The sequence below is a fragment of the Homalodisca vitripennis genome, chromosome 1 (genome assembly GCF_021130785.1).
Source record: "Homalodisca vitripennis isolate AUS2020 chromosome 1, UT_GWSS_2.1, whole genome shotgun sequence".
Classification (NCBI taxonomy): domain Eukaryota; kingdom Metazoa; phylum Arthropoda; class Insecta; order Hemiptera; family Cicadellidae; genus Homalodisca; species Homalodisca vitripennis.
Genome location: NC_060207.1, coordinates 168301364 through 168318061, shown reverse-complemented (window position 1 = coordinate 168318061; position 16698 = coordinate 168301364). Strand labels below are relative to the sequence as shown.

Here is a 16698-nt window from a genome sequence, read left to right as displayed (position 1 = left end):
TTTACAACGAGCCTAATGATGGTATGTTAATAGAGCATTCGAGACCCCATGCCATAAATACTTGTAATTTTAATAGAAATACAGAAATTATAGTATGCTGTTATATCAGAACAATAACTGGAAAGTGCTTCCAATATTAAATACTAAAAGCAGATCAAAAGCTTACTCTCTTCAAATCACCGTAGACGGAAATGTAGACGGCGCTGCAATAAGAATACCGTACACAATACGGAGTCAGAAAATCATTCTGATGATTTAGAATATTTAAAAAAAATTTCTTCAGAAAGTGTCTGAGAATGAAAAAGTATTTATTGTCAATCAGTTACTTGAGAAGTCGTGGTTTGAAACTTTGGTTCTATTAAAAAACATTAGAAAATAAATTGAGGTGAACATGCGTATATTCGGTAAACTAATTTGACTAACATTATATTCAACATTAACGGATCGAAACATTTTTTCCAAACAATTAATTAACTTCCGGATTTGCTATAATACGAATAAAAAAGTGAGAGTAGTCTAAAATTGGTCGTTTATCGAAATTATGTGCGTGTTTGTAAGCTTACACGCGTGTGTCAAACATTAGGTAGGATTGTCGAATAAATGTAATTAATAATCCATCTAAAATACCTTTAAAAAGTTGATAATACCAATTTTTGTGGTTTTCATATTTTTTGCATTAATTTTACCATGTGATGTGGCGTTTATGTTACTTAAACATTTATTTATATACCAACGGCATACGCTATTTTACATTATTACAAGAAACGAACAAATATGGCCAACAGAGTGTATCAAGAATTATAAATATTGTTAATGAATACATACTTAATACATTGATAACAATCATATAATAAAGCCATAAAAAGAAAGCAAGCAATAACTGCAATACTTGATATGCGAGCAAATAACAAGAAACTAAATACACAAAATTTGACAAAGTAACAATTATCAATATAAAGAAATCAAGCAAAGAAAACAAGCAATTAAAAAAGTAAAATGTGTAAGTATTAACAAAACAAATAAATAATTATAAAGAATAATAATGTAAACCATTAACGATATTGATACAATGAACGATACAATGAAACAAAATATAACGAAGAATAAATATGAATAAATAATGACAACGTAAACAAATCAACAAAATAAATAGTCAAGCTAACAATAGAAGTAGAATAAATTATATCAGTCACGCATTGAAAGATGAGACAATGCAGAATAGGCTAGCACCATCAGCAGTTCGCCGAACCGCTCCCAATGCTGCAACGAAGAGGTCAGCTGAAGAGCCAATCTCGTTGCCATAACGCATGAGTAGAGGAATGGGACTAAAGCGAAAGCAGTTGGTCCCAGCATGGTCGGGTTCAAAGAGGCGCTGATGCCTAGTGGATCTGGCAGGAACGTGGAAGTTAATGGTAATGGAAGAAGAGGCAGTTGATTTGGTGATTGAGGAGTTTGAATAGAAAGATACAATCAGTCACCCGTCTCCTACATTCAAGACTCAGAAGACCATAGGCAGCAGATAGCTCATCGGGACCTCTCGAAAGTCAAGTCCAACACGACATCTCAGGGACCTTCTTGGAGATGGTGAATATGGCAGAGCTGATGTGGTGGCCAAAATACAGAGGTATACTCGAGTAACTGGCGGACAATTAATTGACCTGTAAAGAATAGCACAGACATGGCTGTCCAAGCCATGCCTTGCAGAACGGGAGACTAATCCAAGCATTCGGGAGGCTTTGTAGCAGATTTGGGTACCAAACTCAAATGAAGAGTCGATAAGAACATCAAGGTCCTTAATGGTATTGTATCTCTCCACCTGGTTACCATCGAAAAGTAGTCGGCTACTACTGAATTTAATTTTCTTTTAAACGTTATCAACTTTGTTTTTGGCAGGATTCACAGCCATGTTATTCGTGAGACACCAGTCGAATACGTCGTCAAGAGCACTCTGCAAGGACTGACGATCATGGAGGGATGCAACTTCAACGAGCAGCTTGATGTCGTCCGCAAAGAGGACATGCTTAATGTCGTTGATGAAGATGGAGAACAAGAATGGTCCAATGTAAGACCCCTGTGGAACACCAGAACCCGCAGCAAAGCTAGTTGAGACGTCGGTATCAAGGCGCACGGCTAGTCGACGATATCGGTAAGGTAGCTCCTAAACCATTGCAACATTGTGCCAGTAAACCCCTTGCCTTGTATTGACATATAGTATTGACAATATTTCGATAACCTTGAGTGCCATAACATTTATTAACTATATTGGTGAATTGTGATTGCTGATACAGTTCCTTTGTTGACTTAATATTGAAGTCGTGAACTGGTGCGATATTTACGTGATTAAAAATAACGCTGTACATTCACAACACAAACCTTGACGTAGTTACAATAATGTGGAATATTAAAGTTCACCTACCATTACTTTAAAAAATTAATAATTTCTTTTATCACAATTGTTGGGCTAAAATATGAGATGCTTTCTTCTGATTTACTGTTATCTTTAGTCTACTATAAATTAGAAAAATTCTTAATATTCTTGATTGGAAATAAAGGTAAATATTTTTAAATTTGAAAATAAAGTAACGCATAAGCCAAAAGTCAATTTTGTCTGGTTTAGTTTATAAATTATGCTTTTTCGGGGTTTTAACGCACTACTATTTATTGTACAAATAGTCAACATTTGAGGGCAATTGGCTTTGTAACCAACTGGCTGTATGTTGAAAACGGAATATGAGGAACGGTTGCGGATGCAGAAATTAAATGTACACTGCAAATAATTTGGTCTTCGACCGCTCCTGGTTGCATGAGTATACTGATTATAGCCTACAATAGAACAAGAAAAAGATAGATTATAGTTATGTGTCTGAGAGTTTAAACTCTCTATATTGTATCGTACGGTACTCTCGATGCTGACTGAACGAAGGCGTCGTTTACTATTCTACTAATGATTGAAGAAAAGAGTTAACATTTAACGAAATGTTATAACATACATTATTTATATTAGTTTTCGGCGAATTTAACATGACTAAAATGTTTATAAATTATTGTAAATTTCATGCAAGGAAGTTAATTGACCTCAATTTTTCACGGTAGATCGGTATATTCAGAGGAAACCTAGTCACCGTCTGGCATGACCGTATTTAACTAATTATGTAAGACTAAAATATAGCAGTTTATTAATCATTAATTTTAGTATTTTTAGAGGCGTCTTCACCGCCTTTCCTTCTTTTCTCACACCTATACATAATAAAACCAATTATTTAAAAAGTTATTCGGTATTCAACACGCACTGCTTATATAAGCCCTAATATTACGAATGTTTGTATTCTTAATCACAAATAAGAATTAACTAACAGTAAAAATATCAAAGTCATTTGACAACAATTGAATGCAACTAATGAAATCATTTGGCGTGTTGCAGTTTACACATGCGCTCCACATTGGAGTAAATAATCTAGCATCTAAACAGTGTGTCATGTGGTGGAGGCGCCACCGCGGCTAGCGGCGAGCAGAGGAACGTTGATCGATCCGATGGAGGACCATTGCATACAGAAAATAGAGCGCAGTGAAAGCCTGATGTAGAAGTAGCCATTATTAGGACCAAAGAATATTGGTAACAAAGTCACTTGTGTTGATAACTATAATCTTTTTTTCAGATCTATTAGATCACGTAGCGATTATTTTGTTTTTTAGGACAGCAAGGTTTGTTTTCACTTGACCGTTGCGACCACGGAGATGGCAAGTTTATATGGATCCCAGACTGTAATTTCTCTGTTGCATCGTGTTCTGAGAATACTTGAAGAAGAAAGTGCTTTAGAAACTGACATTAGCAAACCCGTTGTCCAGTTTAAACACCCTGCAGAACTAAAGGTATGTTTTTTCTATTATTATATGAAGTTCAATTGAACCTTGATGTTTAATTTCCTGTGAACCTTGACTGATAATGAGTTTTAATTGTTGATATAGTATATACTATATAGTTTAAATTATGGTTTTAAAATTACTTAACTTATGTAATAGTGGTCTTAAATATTAAAAGAATCCTGGAAACATTCTCCTAATTTTAAATTCTTAGTATTTTTACAACAATAATTAACTGTAGGGATTGAAAACTGTGTTCAAAAACATATTGTGTTTAGTTACTATTCTAATGCTTGCACAAAAATACTTAAAATGTACTAGTTTTGTTTACACAATTTTAAGTAATTTTTAACGAAATTTAAACAATAAACAAATATAAGAAAGCAACAATAAATTAAAATATTGATCGCAAATTAATCATAATTATTATACCAAAATCCTATATTATTTGGCTTAGACATTTTTATATGTTGAAAGGTAATCCATTCTTTAAACATTAAAAGAATATCAGCATAAAACTATAGCATGATCAAAGTTAATTTAACAATATTCCATAGGCCTGAAACCATAATGTTTTTAAATTTTTCTGTCTTTTATTGATGCCATTTGTCAGTGTGTACCCGTAGACTTGAACTGTATTTAGTTATTATTTATTAATTAATCACCATAGATGGTCTGCTGTTCTGTATTTATTTCTTGATTTTGTGAGATTGCCAACTACAGGACAGAGAGGAATGTAACCTTGAATTATGCATGGTGTAATGAGCTTTGTGTAAGAAATATCGTTACAGCACGGCAAGAATAGCCATGACAATCTCATTCTTGAAAGCGTAAAATCAGAGTAAATTAATCCTCGGATCTCACAATATGTAAAAAGTAAATGTTTACAGATTGTTGAACGCCCTTTACTATTTAAATTTTTTGAACAAGATTAGATAAAATAAAAGATGTAATAACACTATTGTGTTGCCTACTTTAAAGTAAATTCAGTAGAAGCTGTGTAGATTTAATTATTATTATTCTGTAATTATTTTCTTTGTAACCTTAAAGTGAATAATCGTTATTTACAAAAAAAGTTAAGTTAAAACGTTTATTAGTTATTTTTCATTTTAAATAAATAAAAGTGATTAATAATCACTGAAATCTTACTTTTATATTATGCTAGGTTTGTATCAAGTGTTAGTTCAAAAGGTGCATTTAGTAGAAATTTTAATTTAGTTACATACAATTTATAATTTCATTTAATTATGTAGCTGATTATTTATACAGGTAGATAGCTAACCGGTTTGTTCAGAGGTTCAAGGGGCTAGAGCAATGTGTTTGAATTCCTGAACACTTGTTTTAGTCACTGGCTCCCTCATTCAGTATGATAAGGCCCTTTTGCTTGTTTTTGACCAAGGAACAGGAGCAACAGACGCCTTTTTTTGAAAATTATAATAATGCTATTTTATTTAAATTAAGAGGGCTTTTATTTAAGGAAAATTTTATTAAATTTTATTTGAAATTTTTAATTGTATGGATAGTGCAATCTGTAATTATTGTAATGTTATGTTGTGGATTTCAGGTAATTTTATCGTAAACAAACATTCGTAAGTATTCAAAACCTTAATAAAAAATAATGCACGGGTTATACAGAGTATGAAAAATGCTACATATCTAACATGTTTACATTTCAGAGTAAGAACTACAGAGATTGTAAAAAATATCTCACTGTTAAATAAAATGTAAAGCTTATGTGTTATACTAACATAAAATAGAAACTGGTCTTGGTCTTCAATATTGAGCAAAACCTCAATGTGTCCTCATGCCTTCCTTGGGTATGTTACACTGCACTGCATACTAAACATTACAATGTCTTTTATGTTCAGGCTAGAGGAGTACCAGTTGGATTGCATTAAGGTTATCATAGGCTGGTGTAATGACTTACTCTAGTTTCCATTATTTAAAGCTAATACAAGCCAATCTTGTTACAAGTTACATCACCTTTAAAAACCTTTATACAATATTGAAAAAATATATGCTACACAATCTATTTGCACAATTCAAATCTTCATTGCTGAAAATATACTCACATAAAGAATACAAATTAATTATGAGACAAAATATGAGACTTGAAGCAGATGTCATACAAGATGTCACTTTGGAAGACTTAATGTAAGTTATAAGTTAAATTTGGAACAAACATAGAAAAAGTTGTCAAAATGTGAAAAATGCTCATGAGTATTTTTATAGAAAACCATTGATGAAAATACCAAAATGGTGAATGAACAGAATTGTAAAATCAATAAAAAGCTGTTGAACACTTAACAGCAGAAAATCAGAAGCTTAAACAAAAAAATCTTAAGTTTAGGAAATAAACTGGCAAATATGAAACAATATTCCTGAAGTAAATGCATGGAATACATAGTCGAAACACATTTTAATAGAGAAATTAAAATAAACATGGTTTTTCTAAACAAATGACGTATGAGACAGAATTGATAGAGCTACAAATATCAAATAACTAATGTAGCAATGAATATGGAGATTTTTTTGTGGTAATTTATATACATGACACAATTAAATTATTAATGACAGTTTTATAACAATAATCTTAGCTGATGTCTTGAAAATTAAGTTACAATTAATGAATGCAATTTTCCATGTGTATGCAAAAGATAGAAATCATTGTTATAATAGAAGTATTTATAAATTAACTGGATTCGACTACGATAATCATAATAATTATTTAAGGAGTTACAAAAATGTTTTAATATTAAGAGATTTTCATATTAATTTACTGGAAAATTCAAATGTTGTTGATAATAATTATAAATTGGTAATGTCATGAATGTTTAAATAGATTAATTTCTAAACAAGAATGACAGAACACTCCAAGACTGCACTGATAATGGCTTCGCAAAAATAGCAAGATATGACATGTGTGAATTGGAAACTGAAACATTGTATGTCAATGTAACTGATCATTATTTGATAAAAGTGACCCTGTGGGTAGTGGGAGAGGAGGCCTCTGCCACTTCTAGTGGTTATCATTTTGATTACTTAGCTCTCAATGGTCTCTTAAATAATATCAATTTGACTGATGTTTACATGCAACAAAATGCCTCTAAAGCATAACATCTATTTTATAATCTTTATAATTCCTGTATAGATAAATGTAAGATCATAATACTTATGAATAATAGTTACAACAAAATTAAAACCTTGGATTAACAACCCCATATTTGTATGAAAATTAATATTAAAAAATGAAATGTTTAAACATCCATTTAAAGAATTGTTCACAAAATGAAGTTCTTAATTCTTATTGTTTAATATATAAGACTAAACCTCATATTGAAATTTGAAAACTTAGGAATTATTTTTATAAAACAAATTTATTGATTGTAACAATGCTACAAAAAAATTGACATGTCATAAATGAGATAAAATGTCAGAAAAAAGGTAAGGAAAATGCATCTCATTAAAAATTAGTTGGAAAATTAAATATAATCTAGAATTTGTTACTAAGATGTTTAACTAAAATTTGATAAATATTGTTGACAACTTAGATTTGAATAGAGACAAACTAGATAACGTTCAAAACCTTGATAAAAAATGTTATTACGATCCACAGATATCAATGTTTGTTGGACTTGTAACAAGTGTAGATTTAAGTACCATAATACGATCTTTAAAAAGTGGAACATCCCCAGGAATGAATGGAATCAATTATTTCCTACTCAAATCAGTGTATCCACAAATAATAGATGTTTTATTATATATCATTAATTTAAGTTACAATCTGGTGTCTTTCGTGACAAATGGAAAAAGTTGTGGTAATGCCATAAAACAGTCTTAATGTTTGTGTAGTTTTATTTTATTTCAGCTATGTTAATATAATATGAATGGTTGTATGAATGTTGACTTATAAGAGTGTTGATTTTTTATTTTATGCAGTGCTTAGTTTTCTTTTTTTTTAATTTTGTCTGAGTGTTGCCAATTTCAGTTATTAATGTTAAAAATGGAACCTCTATAAGCAGGCTTAGCCTTCTGAGGTCCTACATTTTTTCATTTTTGGTTATTAGGTCTCCTTAAATTGTGTTTTAATGTACGGTACTTTATTTATTTGAAACAGGAATATATTTTTATCAAGTTATTTTAATAATAGTTAGCCTATACATTATAACAGTTGCTCACTGTTCAATATATTATTTAATTTTAATAAATAAATTAAAATTCTTTAAGTAATGATTATTTTTTATCAATAAGTTTATACATCATATTTATATCTGTTTGATTGAAAAATTTTATTTTTGTGTGTAAGATAATATAATTATTTTTATTCTTAATTATCTCTCAAGTTTGTTTTATTTCATTGAATGAATGATTTAAGCAATTTAAACAATCTAGCAGTGCCATATAATCCAACAAAATATAAACATTTGCAACTATTAAAAATGTTACATGAATGTTTCAACATCATCATCAAAATTGTTGGAATATTTAAATCTCAATGATAATTTGTTATCAGAAATGAAAATACAAATTTGAAATATGATTTATCTAATGTGCAAACACTAGTTGGAAATTATTTACTCTCATGCCCTGTTCAGATTTGATCAAGGACAGAAAATGAATCATTCAGTGAATAAATTGAAATTCTAAATTAAATTAGATATCTTTTAATTTCTCTAGCTACTGAGTTTTTTCTGTAAAATTATTTTCACTATGGTCTAGTGAATCTCAAATTTTAGGAACTGATGAAATAAAGTCACATGTTTGTCCATCATCACAAAGTATTTATTGCATGTTCCGTAAGATGTTCACTAAAACATTCATTCCATTACTTTCAAAGAAGTAATTAAAAAGCAGCAACATTAAATTTATATATATTCTCGTATATGGAAAAATTGTAAATATTCTTGGCCGTACTTATTTCTGAACAAAATTGATTTAATTTCACTTAAGCCTTTTTTTAGCAGATTGAATATGTTACATTGTGTATAGAATAGTAAACAAGAATTGCAATTTACACATACAGTAATACTAGTATAGAAAATTTAAAAAAGGATATATCAGTAAAATAATTTTGTATTCACAATTTTTTGTTTGTCTTTGCTAATCAGTGGATGATTTACTTCTGACACAACTGTATAAGTAGATAAATATTACTATTTCAGAAGGAACAATTGTTTGAAAACTTGGGACCACCTGCAACGGAAGACAGCCTGGAGACAGTGGTGCGGGATGTTGTTAGATTCAGTGTTAAGACCCAACATCCTCTGTTCCTGAACCAGCTGTATGGACGGGTGGATGAGTATGGACTGGCAGGAGCATGGATTACTGAGGCACTCAACACCAACCAGTGAGAGATTCTTGATTCTATTTGTCTATTTCATTTTTGTATACAGTATTGAAATGCACAGATACAAAACCGATCAAAGTAATTTACGATGTTTGTAATATTGTAATAACAGTCAGTCTTTTCTTCCCTCTTTATTTTTTCTGTAGAGGCAGTGACACTTTAAAACGGTGCCTTTGAACATAAGAGTGAAGGCATTTATGGAACACCTTAATTTTTTAACATTAAGAAAAATTATAAATTATGGTTCAAAGTTATTTCAAACGAGATAAACTTACCAAATATATATCACAGTGTCACGTTGAAACATAAAAAACCGGTGGAGTAAGTACTTTTTGTGATTCAATGTTTATTGAAATTAAATTCGGCTATTGCCATTTATACAAATTTAATTAATGTGAATAAAAAGTCGTTTGAGAGGTATGTGGTCTTCCGTTCATACGTTAGTTTGATTATTTAAACGCATATGTGACAGATACGGCCAAATACAAAATAATTTAATCCTATAAAGTAAGGATCCTACAAGTTTTATCTGTTGGTGTAATGGTAGCACATTCACCCAGCAAGTGAGAGATCCGGGTTTGAGTCTCGGCGGTCTTCTTTTTTTTTGGGTCTTCCACAGGGTCTCCTTCTTGTTAAATTTCTCCTCTCCATAATTCCTTTACCTTTTTTCTTTCTCTCTTCTAATGACATACCCAACGTCCCTTAACCTTATATAATGTTTGAAGAAACATTAAATCTTTCAAAAACGCCTCCTAAATCTTTCTTCTGAAGGAACATCAGACCATATTTTTAAACAAATTAAATAATCCACCACTCTAAAAATAGTGAATAAACTAATAGTAATATTTTATTTTACAGACATACATTTGAAGTGGCTCCAGTTTTCACACTAGTAGAAATGGCTGTCATTGAACGACTTCTCCAGGTTGTTGGTTATGGGGAAGGTGATGGTATCTTTGCAGCTGGTGAGTCGATTGAGTGAGTACTTCCTCTGGTTTTCTTCAGGTAGAGTAATCAAGATGAGTTTTCCAGTATGATCTGAACTGGACTATACCTCACTGGGTTAGAAATGCTGAGTGGGTCTGTTACTTAGGGCTGGAAAAGTAAGGTTTCTATTTACCATTGGTGTACAGCTTTATATTCAGTGTATTTTCAATGAGTAATTGAAATTTACAATATAGTATTCATGAACTTTTATTGCTCCAAATAGCCTTATTTGTTTTTTTTACAAAAAAAATTCTAGGAGAAACACATGATGTAAAATAAAAACTACTTAAAAGTTATTAAGGCATTCAATTTAGTTTTGTATTAATTGTCACTAGGATGCTCAAGGCCATAAGAAGTATAACGTTTTTAAATATCTACTAATGTTATCACCACTTAAGGTACCGTACATTACCGTTACAGGTACCGTTTCTGATTAAAAGTTTCAACTTTTGATTCTATTTCTTTTAAACAACGTATTAAAATTCAATGTTACCATATCATTATTGTTTGGTGTAAAATTATATTACATAGGTATCTCAAATTACAATTTGGAGTAACGACACATATGTGTATGCAGACACATGTGTCTAATGTCTATATGACATATTTGCTCCAAGTGTCATTGTCAAAATTTTCATTCATTTTAACAATGAAAAGAATTATAACTCATTGCATGTATACTAATTAACATTAATATGATTGAAATCACACAGTTTAACCATTCACTGTTACACGAATCATGTTCAGACTTTAGGACATCTGGGATAGTATTAGTGTACGTCCGCTGCAGTCAATGTGTTAATTCAAAAGGTTTCCTTTGTAAATTAAATAGTTTATTATGTTTCAAAAGATTGAACTCTAACTAGATGTCAAAAACTGATGAAAACAGAAGTGATTCAATTGTCTTAAAATACTTGGTAGAATTTTAAGTATTACTCCTGTGTTGTTTAATAGGTGAGATGCAATAGTTCTTTTCAAAACTTAGATAGGCCGCTGCCTTTGAATTTTAGAGGTAATATAATAAACCGTAAGCGCAAAAGTTGTTTTAAACTATCTATAGTTTTGAAAACATTTAGAACTTTATTGCTTGAGATTGTCAAACCACAGCCTTTTTTAAAGTTTTCAAATACAGTTCTGAGTTGTGAACTTAACACAGATTTACCTTATATTAATGTGAAAGTTAAATTTCATCCAAATCATCTAGAATGTCATCTAGAAAATTTAAACCGTTTTGTTTCACATATTTAAGCTTCAGGTTGTCTGTAACATTATGTTTAAAGTCTGATTTTCACATATAATTTTATTTGTTTTACTTTATGATAATAGCTCCATGTTGTTTGTGCCATTACCTTACAGTACAATATGTTCAGCACAACTAAAAAACGTTTTATTCTATTTACCTCATATTGGTAGAGTCAATGTGTCCGTCATCCAATTTTTTAAATAACGCATTTTTATAAACTAATAGCAAGTTATTGTTTTATTCTGTTTTATTAAGTTTATAATGATAACTACACTGAAACTGTGCTTTAATATTAACCGTACAATTCGAAACAGAGTTTAAAAATTAAACTTGTTTTAAATTAATAACAACAGATGTTTAATCAAATTTATCAAAGTTAACAGTGGATCTAACAGTTGAGGAACCTTTAATGGCAGGCACTATTTTGCTATTTGTTTATGCAATCATTTAATCTATGGATTATAAATATTGAGGTTAAGTACACACTACAACATATTTTTAACATTGCATAGGAACATTTATGTATAGTAGAGTGCGGTTCCTTGTTTGAAATCAGCTGTTTTTATTATTCTACATAAAAATATTTTAACAGTTAAAATATCATTTTCTGAGTTGGGCCTTTTATAAAAATACCAATAAGTTTATAAAATCCAAATACAAAAAAGGTTCTTTGTGCAGAAAGGTAAACAGTTATATTTTAACTTTTTTTGTGAATAAAAAGTAAAATTAAACCTAAAAAAACGCATGTTCAAAATGTATTATTTACAGATATTTACATATGTAATTATTTTAATCTTATACATACTATGTTGAAATGTAGCAAACTTCAAACTAAACTACAAATTATAGTATACATACACTTTTGTATACAGTTTATTTTTTAGAGGGGGAGCATTCAGAGGTCAGTGAGGGACACATACTAGAACCAATATTTATTCTAATGCTCAGACACGAACTGACCTCAATGGACAGATTTATAGAATTATATCCAACAAGTTAATTATGGATTTATTTTACAAATTCTTATAAAGTAAACAATGCTTTTTCAGGTGGGAGTATGGCAAATATGTACGCAATGGTTCTGGCTAGGTTCAAACTGTGCCCAGAAACAAAGAAAACTGGACTTTATTCCACCACCCCTTTGGCTGCTTTCACTTCTTCTGATGTAAGGAATACATTTTAAGTTGCAGTCAAGAAGAAACTTAATTATGGTTCAACTTAATCATTCTGTCTTAATGAATTTCATCCAAAACAAAAATGTTGGTGAGAAAGTTATTTCAGTAATCTAGTAAAACTGCTAATTATTTTATACTTGACATAACCCACTATCCTAGTACAAGCTATTAAATTTAACTTTGAAATCTGACTTTGCTAGGTCTGAACATCTTCATGTTACAATAAAAATTAATAGTAAGTCAAAAATATTGATAACATAAATTTTAAAAAGCATAGTAGATTTTTTAAATTTGATATTTAACTTAGGATATTTGGAATTTTTAACAAATTTTCCCTTTAATTTATTCTCTGTGGGTGGAAAACCGAGCCTACACACAGGCTGATTGCTTGCATGTAGGGTTTTGTACATTTTCTGCCTACAAAAATGGTTTATTAGTATTATACAGTTATGGCAGTCAAGTTCACAGTCAAGTCAAGTTCAGTGATTTTAAGTTTTTATGTGTGCTGATTTCTTATATTTTATACATAATTAACCATCCTGGGCTGACATTGGTGAAGTTTAAAGTTCTGTGATAAGTACTAAATATTCATTAAGACAAGAAACATTATTCTCTCTCTACTAATTAACATTAAATTTAATCACTAAAAAGTACTTACTTCTAGACTGGCAAAAGCACATGTTTTTTAGACAATTATATATTTATTGAAGCACTAATAAAACTGGACTTTTTAATAAAACAATATTAATCTGAGTGCTTAATCACATAGTTTGGCACATTAAACACAGAGTGGACATTGTTTAACTATTTTCTCTTTTAATGAGAAATATTGTTTAACAGGAAAGAGACACATATCTGACATTGGCAGTAACCAGTATATTCATGCTGTCCGACAGTAGTAACTCCTATTGTTGCAGTTTATCTTATTGTTGACTTAGCTGACTGGACACTTGAATAGAGCTGGAAGAACAGCTCAAGGCCAGCTACTATAGCCCAATTAATTATATCATCAACTGTTGTACCCAATAGTAATGAATGATTGACTGATTAAACTTTATTGAATATTAAGAAAGGTTTTAGACATAACTTATACCATAATTATTAAAAACTAAAATAACATGTTTCTAAACTGAAAATAAGGTATGTTTTAATTTTAATTACAACAAATAAATTATAAGGATTATTGTTTAAAATTTTAATTATAGGGAATTTCACTAATACTGTGTTACTGGCCGACACTCATCATCAACTGTGAAAGTGCTCCCATTAATTGTGAAGTTTTAGTGAGTAAAAACAACAAAATACTTAATGATCTGCACATCATTAAACACCACTAAACTGTAAGTGTATTTTAGTCATGAAAATCACTTAAAGACGTAACTCAAAAGAAGAGAAAACAATATATGCTGCCAGCCAAACAGAATTAAAACAAACTGATCAATTTGTATTAATAATTTTTATTATTTTTATTAATACTGATAATTTCTTCTTCAAGGAACCATTTTTGTAAACTGACAGATTCTGAACCAGCCAAACAGAATTAAAACAAACTGATCAATTTTATTAATAATTTTATTAATAATTCTATTATTTTTATTAATACTGATAATTTCTTCCTCAATGAACCATTTTTATAAACTGACAGATTCTGAACCAGCCAAACAGAATTAAATCAAACTGATCAACTTTTATCATTACTGTTTTCTGAACCTCCCCTGTCACAAAGAATTTTTAACATGCCAAAAACAAATTCGGAAACGTCCAAATACCCCTGTGGTGTTTGCAGTATCGGGGTAAGATACTCCGGTATAATATGTACTGGGTCCTGTAGCCAGTGGTACCATGGTGGCTGTGTGAATATATCTGACAAGCACCTAAAAAAATTGACCCAAGATGAAATAAAAACATGGACATGTGAAAATTGTAAGACCTCAATGACTGCCCAAAACGGCTCTATGTCAGAATTAACCTTTGTGGCAATAGGAGAAGCAGAACAACGTCCCACATTTAAGACACCCAGCCCATCAGGATACCACAAGGTCAAGGAAAATAGAAACACAGTTATATCTGATCTGGAGCTGAGCTTGAGTGCTGTAAAAACAAAGGTAAAAGATCAAGAGGGACAAGAGGAAGATGATCTTGAGACATCTCTGGCATTGGCAGCAGAGGTGGGCAGTCTTCTTTTGGCTGAAAACTTGGAGCTGAAAAAGGATGCTGAGGACCTAAGCACCCGAAACTCAGCGCTGGAGGCTAAACTTGCTGAACTGGAGGCAACACTGGAAGATCGAACTGAAGCCGAGGAAAAATACCTACAAAAAATTGAAGAACCGGGAAGAAAACTACAAGAAGCTATAGCCCAGATCGCAAAGGAAAAACAAAATAGACAAGAACTACAGAACTTTTACGAGGATCATGACACAAGACAGACTCTCATTTTTGATGAACAAGCAAATAAAATACTAGAACTAGAACAAATAATCCTTAATCTCAAAAGAGAAAAATCTGGACAAAGAGATTTGCTGGACAAAAACCAACAAGACTCAAAGAAATTCAAAAATGTAGAAACGCAAACTATACAACCAGCCACAGCCTACACAACAGCACCGTCAAATCCAACACCAGTGAAGCAATTACATGTAATAATAAACAAACCGAAATTAAACCAAGATGACAAAACGGGCCTACCTCAGACACCTAAACTCACTAGAGCTTCAGAAACACAAACAGATTACTCAGAATTTTATGTTCCCAACTACTCTGCCTCTCTATTAATTGAGCTGACTCAACTGAAGATTCGACAAGACCAACTAGAATGCTCTGTGGTAACTTTGCAAGAAAAACTGCTTAAGCAAGGTGAACAAACAAACCCTGCAACACCACCAGCACTCACACAAAGTACACCCACTGCAAAGAGTCTTCCTTGTTCTAAAAACCATAACATAAGTAAGAGCAAAAAACAAACTGGGAAGGAGAGGAACCATTTCAGTGTATCTCTCCAAGTAGCCAAAAACAAAGCTCGGCATGAAGAACCTGCCAATGTAGAAACAGGCTTGAGAAGGACTACTGTAAATGAAGGATTAATTGAAGGGATCAGAAGAGAGAAAAAACCACCACTGAGTGCTAAAATCCTCCCAAGTGGAGAAACCCTTGAGGAGTTTGTAACTAGAGAACTTGAAGCCCTCAAGGGATGCTCAGAAAATGACCATTTTCAAACCCAGCAACGCCAAAAGAAACCCATCAGTAAAAACTTTTCTAACCAAAGTCAACCCCCACAAATATATATCAATATGGAAGTCGCCTCAAAAAATGAAAACGCTTTTTTAGAAAACTGCCAACCAAAACAGGAAAGACACAAAAACATACAAAACCACAGGATTTTCATCAACTCCACTCTGAAAAAAAGGACTCAGCCTCAGAAATCTCAATTTTCCACCAGAATATAAGGGGACTGTCTAAAAAAGTTGAGAGGCTAAATCACTTTCTGAACCAGCTGCGCCCAACAGTACTGATATTAACTGAACATGGGCTAAATCAAGATAATCTACGCTCAATATCAATTCATGGATATAAACTAATTACAGCTTTCAGCAGAGGCAATCATAAACTTGGAGGAGTTGCGATATATCTGGAGGAAACATCAGGCATTGAGGGAGAAGCAGCGGATATTGCCAACTACTGCATAGAATTAGTGTGTGAAGCAGCCTTGATAAAGATCAAAATTAACAAACAATCACTACATATATTGGGAGTTTATAGACCTCCAGGAGGACAAAGTAAACAAGCAATCGAGATGATAGCTAGTATCCTGGAAAATATTCGAGCAGAGACAAATCCAATACTTTTAATGGGTGACGTTAATTTTGACAGACTAACTGACAATCCAGAAAACCAACATTTTGAAGAAGAGCTGCTAAGTCATGGAATAATACGCCTCCCTCTCCCAGAAACACGCATAACTAACACTTGCAAATCATCTATAGACTGCATATGCACTAACATGCCCAATTCAACTGTCAAATTCAATATTTTTCAAACAGGCTTATCAGATCACACAGGCCAACAATGTCTTTTACACCTAGAAAGTA

The 16698-nt window shown here is 31.5% G+C and overlaps 2 protein-coding genes across 7 annotated transcripts in view; one reads left to right on the top strand and one right to left on the bottom strand.

Annotated features, from left to right (window-relative positions):
* LOC124352707 (retinol dehydrogenase 12-like) overlaps positions 1–10198 on the bottom strand; it is a 51174-nt gene extending 40976 nt beyond the window's left edge. The window contains exon 1 of one of the 4 annotated variants that reach the window (XM_046802328.1): positions 10073–10198. In XM_046802328.1, coding sequence (XP_046658284.1) covers positions 10073–10074 — 2 coding nt within the window. In that variant the 5' untranslated portion in view covers positions 10075–10198. Of the gene's footprint in view, positions 1–5609; positions 5716–10072 lie in introns of those variants that run through there. The other 3 variants (XM_046802323.1, XM_046802325.1, XM_046802329.1) reach the window with 3 other exon arrangements.
* LOC124352705 (cysteine sulfinic acid decarboxylase) overlaps positions 2018–16698 on the top strand; it is a 28136-nt gene continuing 13455 nt past the window's right edge. Inside the window, exons 1-5 of one of the 3 annotated variants that reach the window (XM_046802322.1) lie at positions 2018–2146; positions 3694–3870; positions 9024–9208; positions 10067–10173; positions 12488–12603. In XM_046802322.1, the coding sequence (XP_046658278.1) occupies positions 3736–3870; positions 9024–9208; positions 10067–10173; positions 12488–12603 (543 nt within the window). In that variant the 5' untranslated portion in view covers positions 2018–2146; positions 3694–3735. Of the gene's footprint in view, positions 2147–3463; positions 3871–9023; positions 9209–10066; positions 10174–12487; positions 12604–16698 lie in introns of those variants that run through there. The other 2 variants (XM_046802321.1, XM_046802320.1) reach the window with 2 other exon arrangements.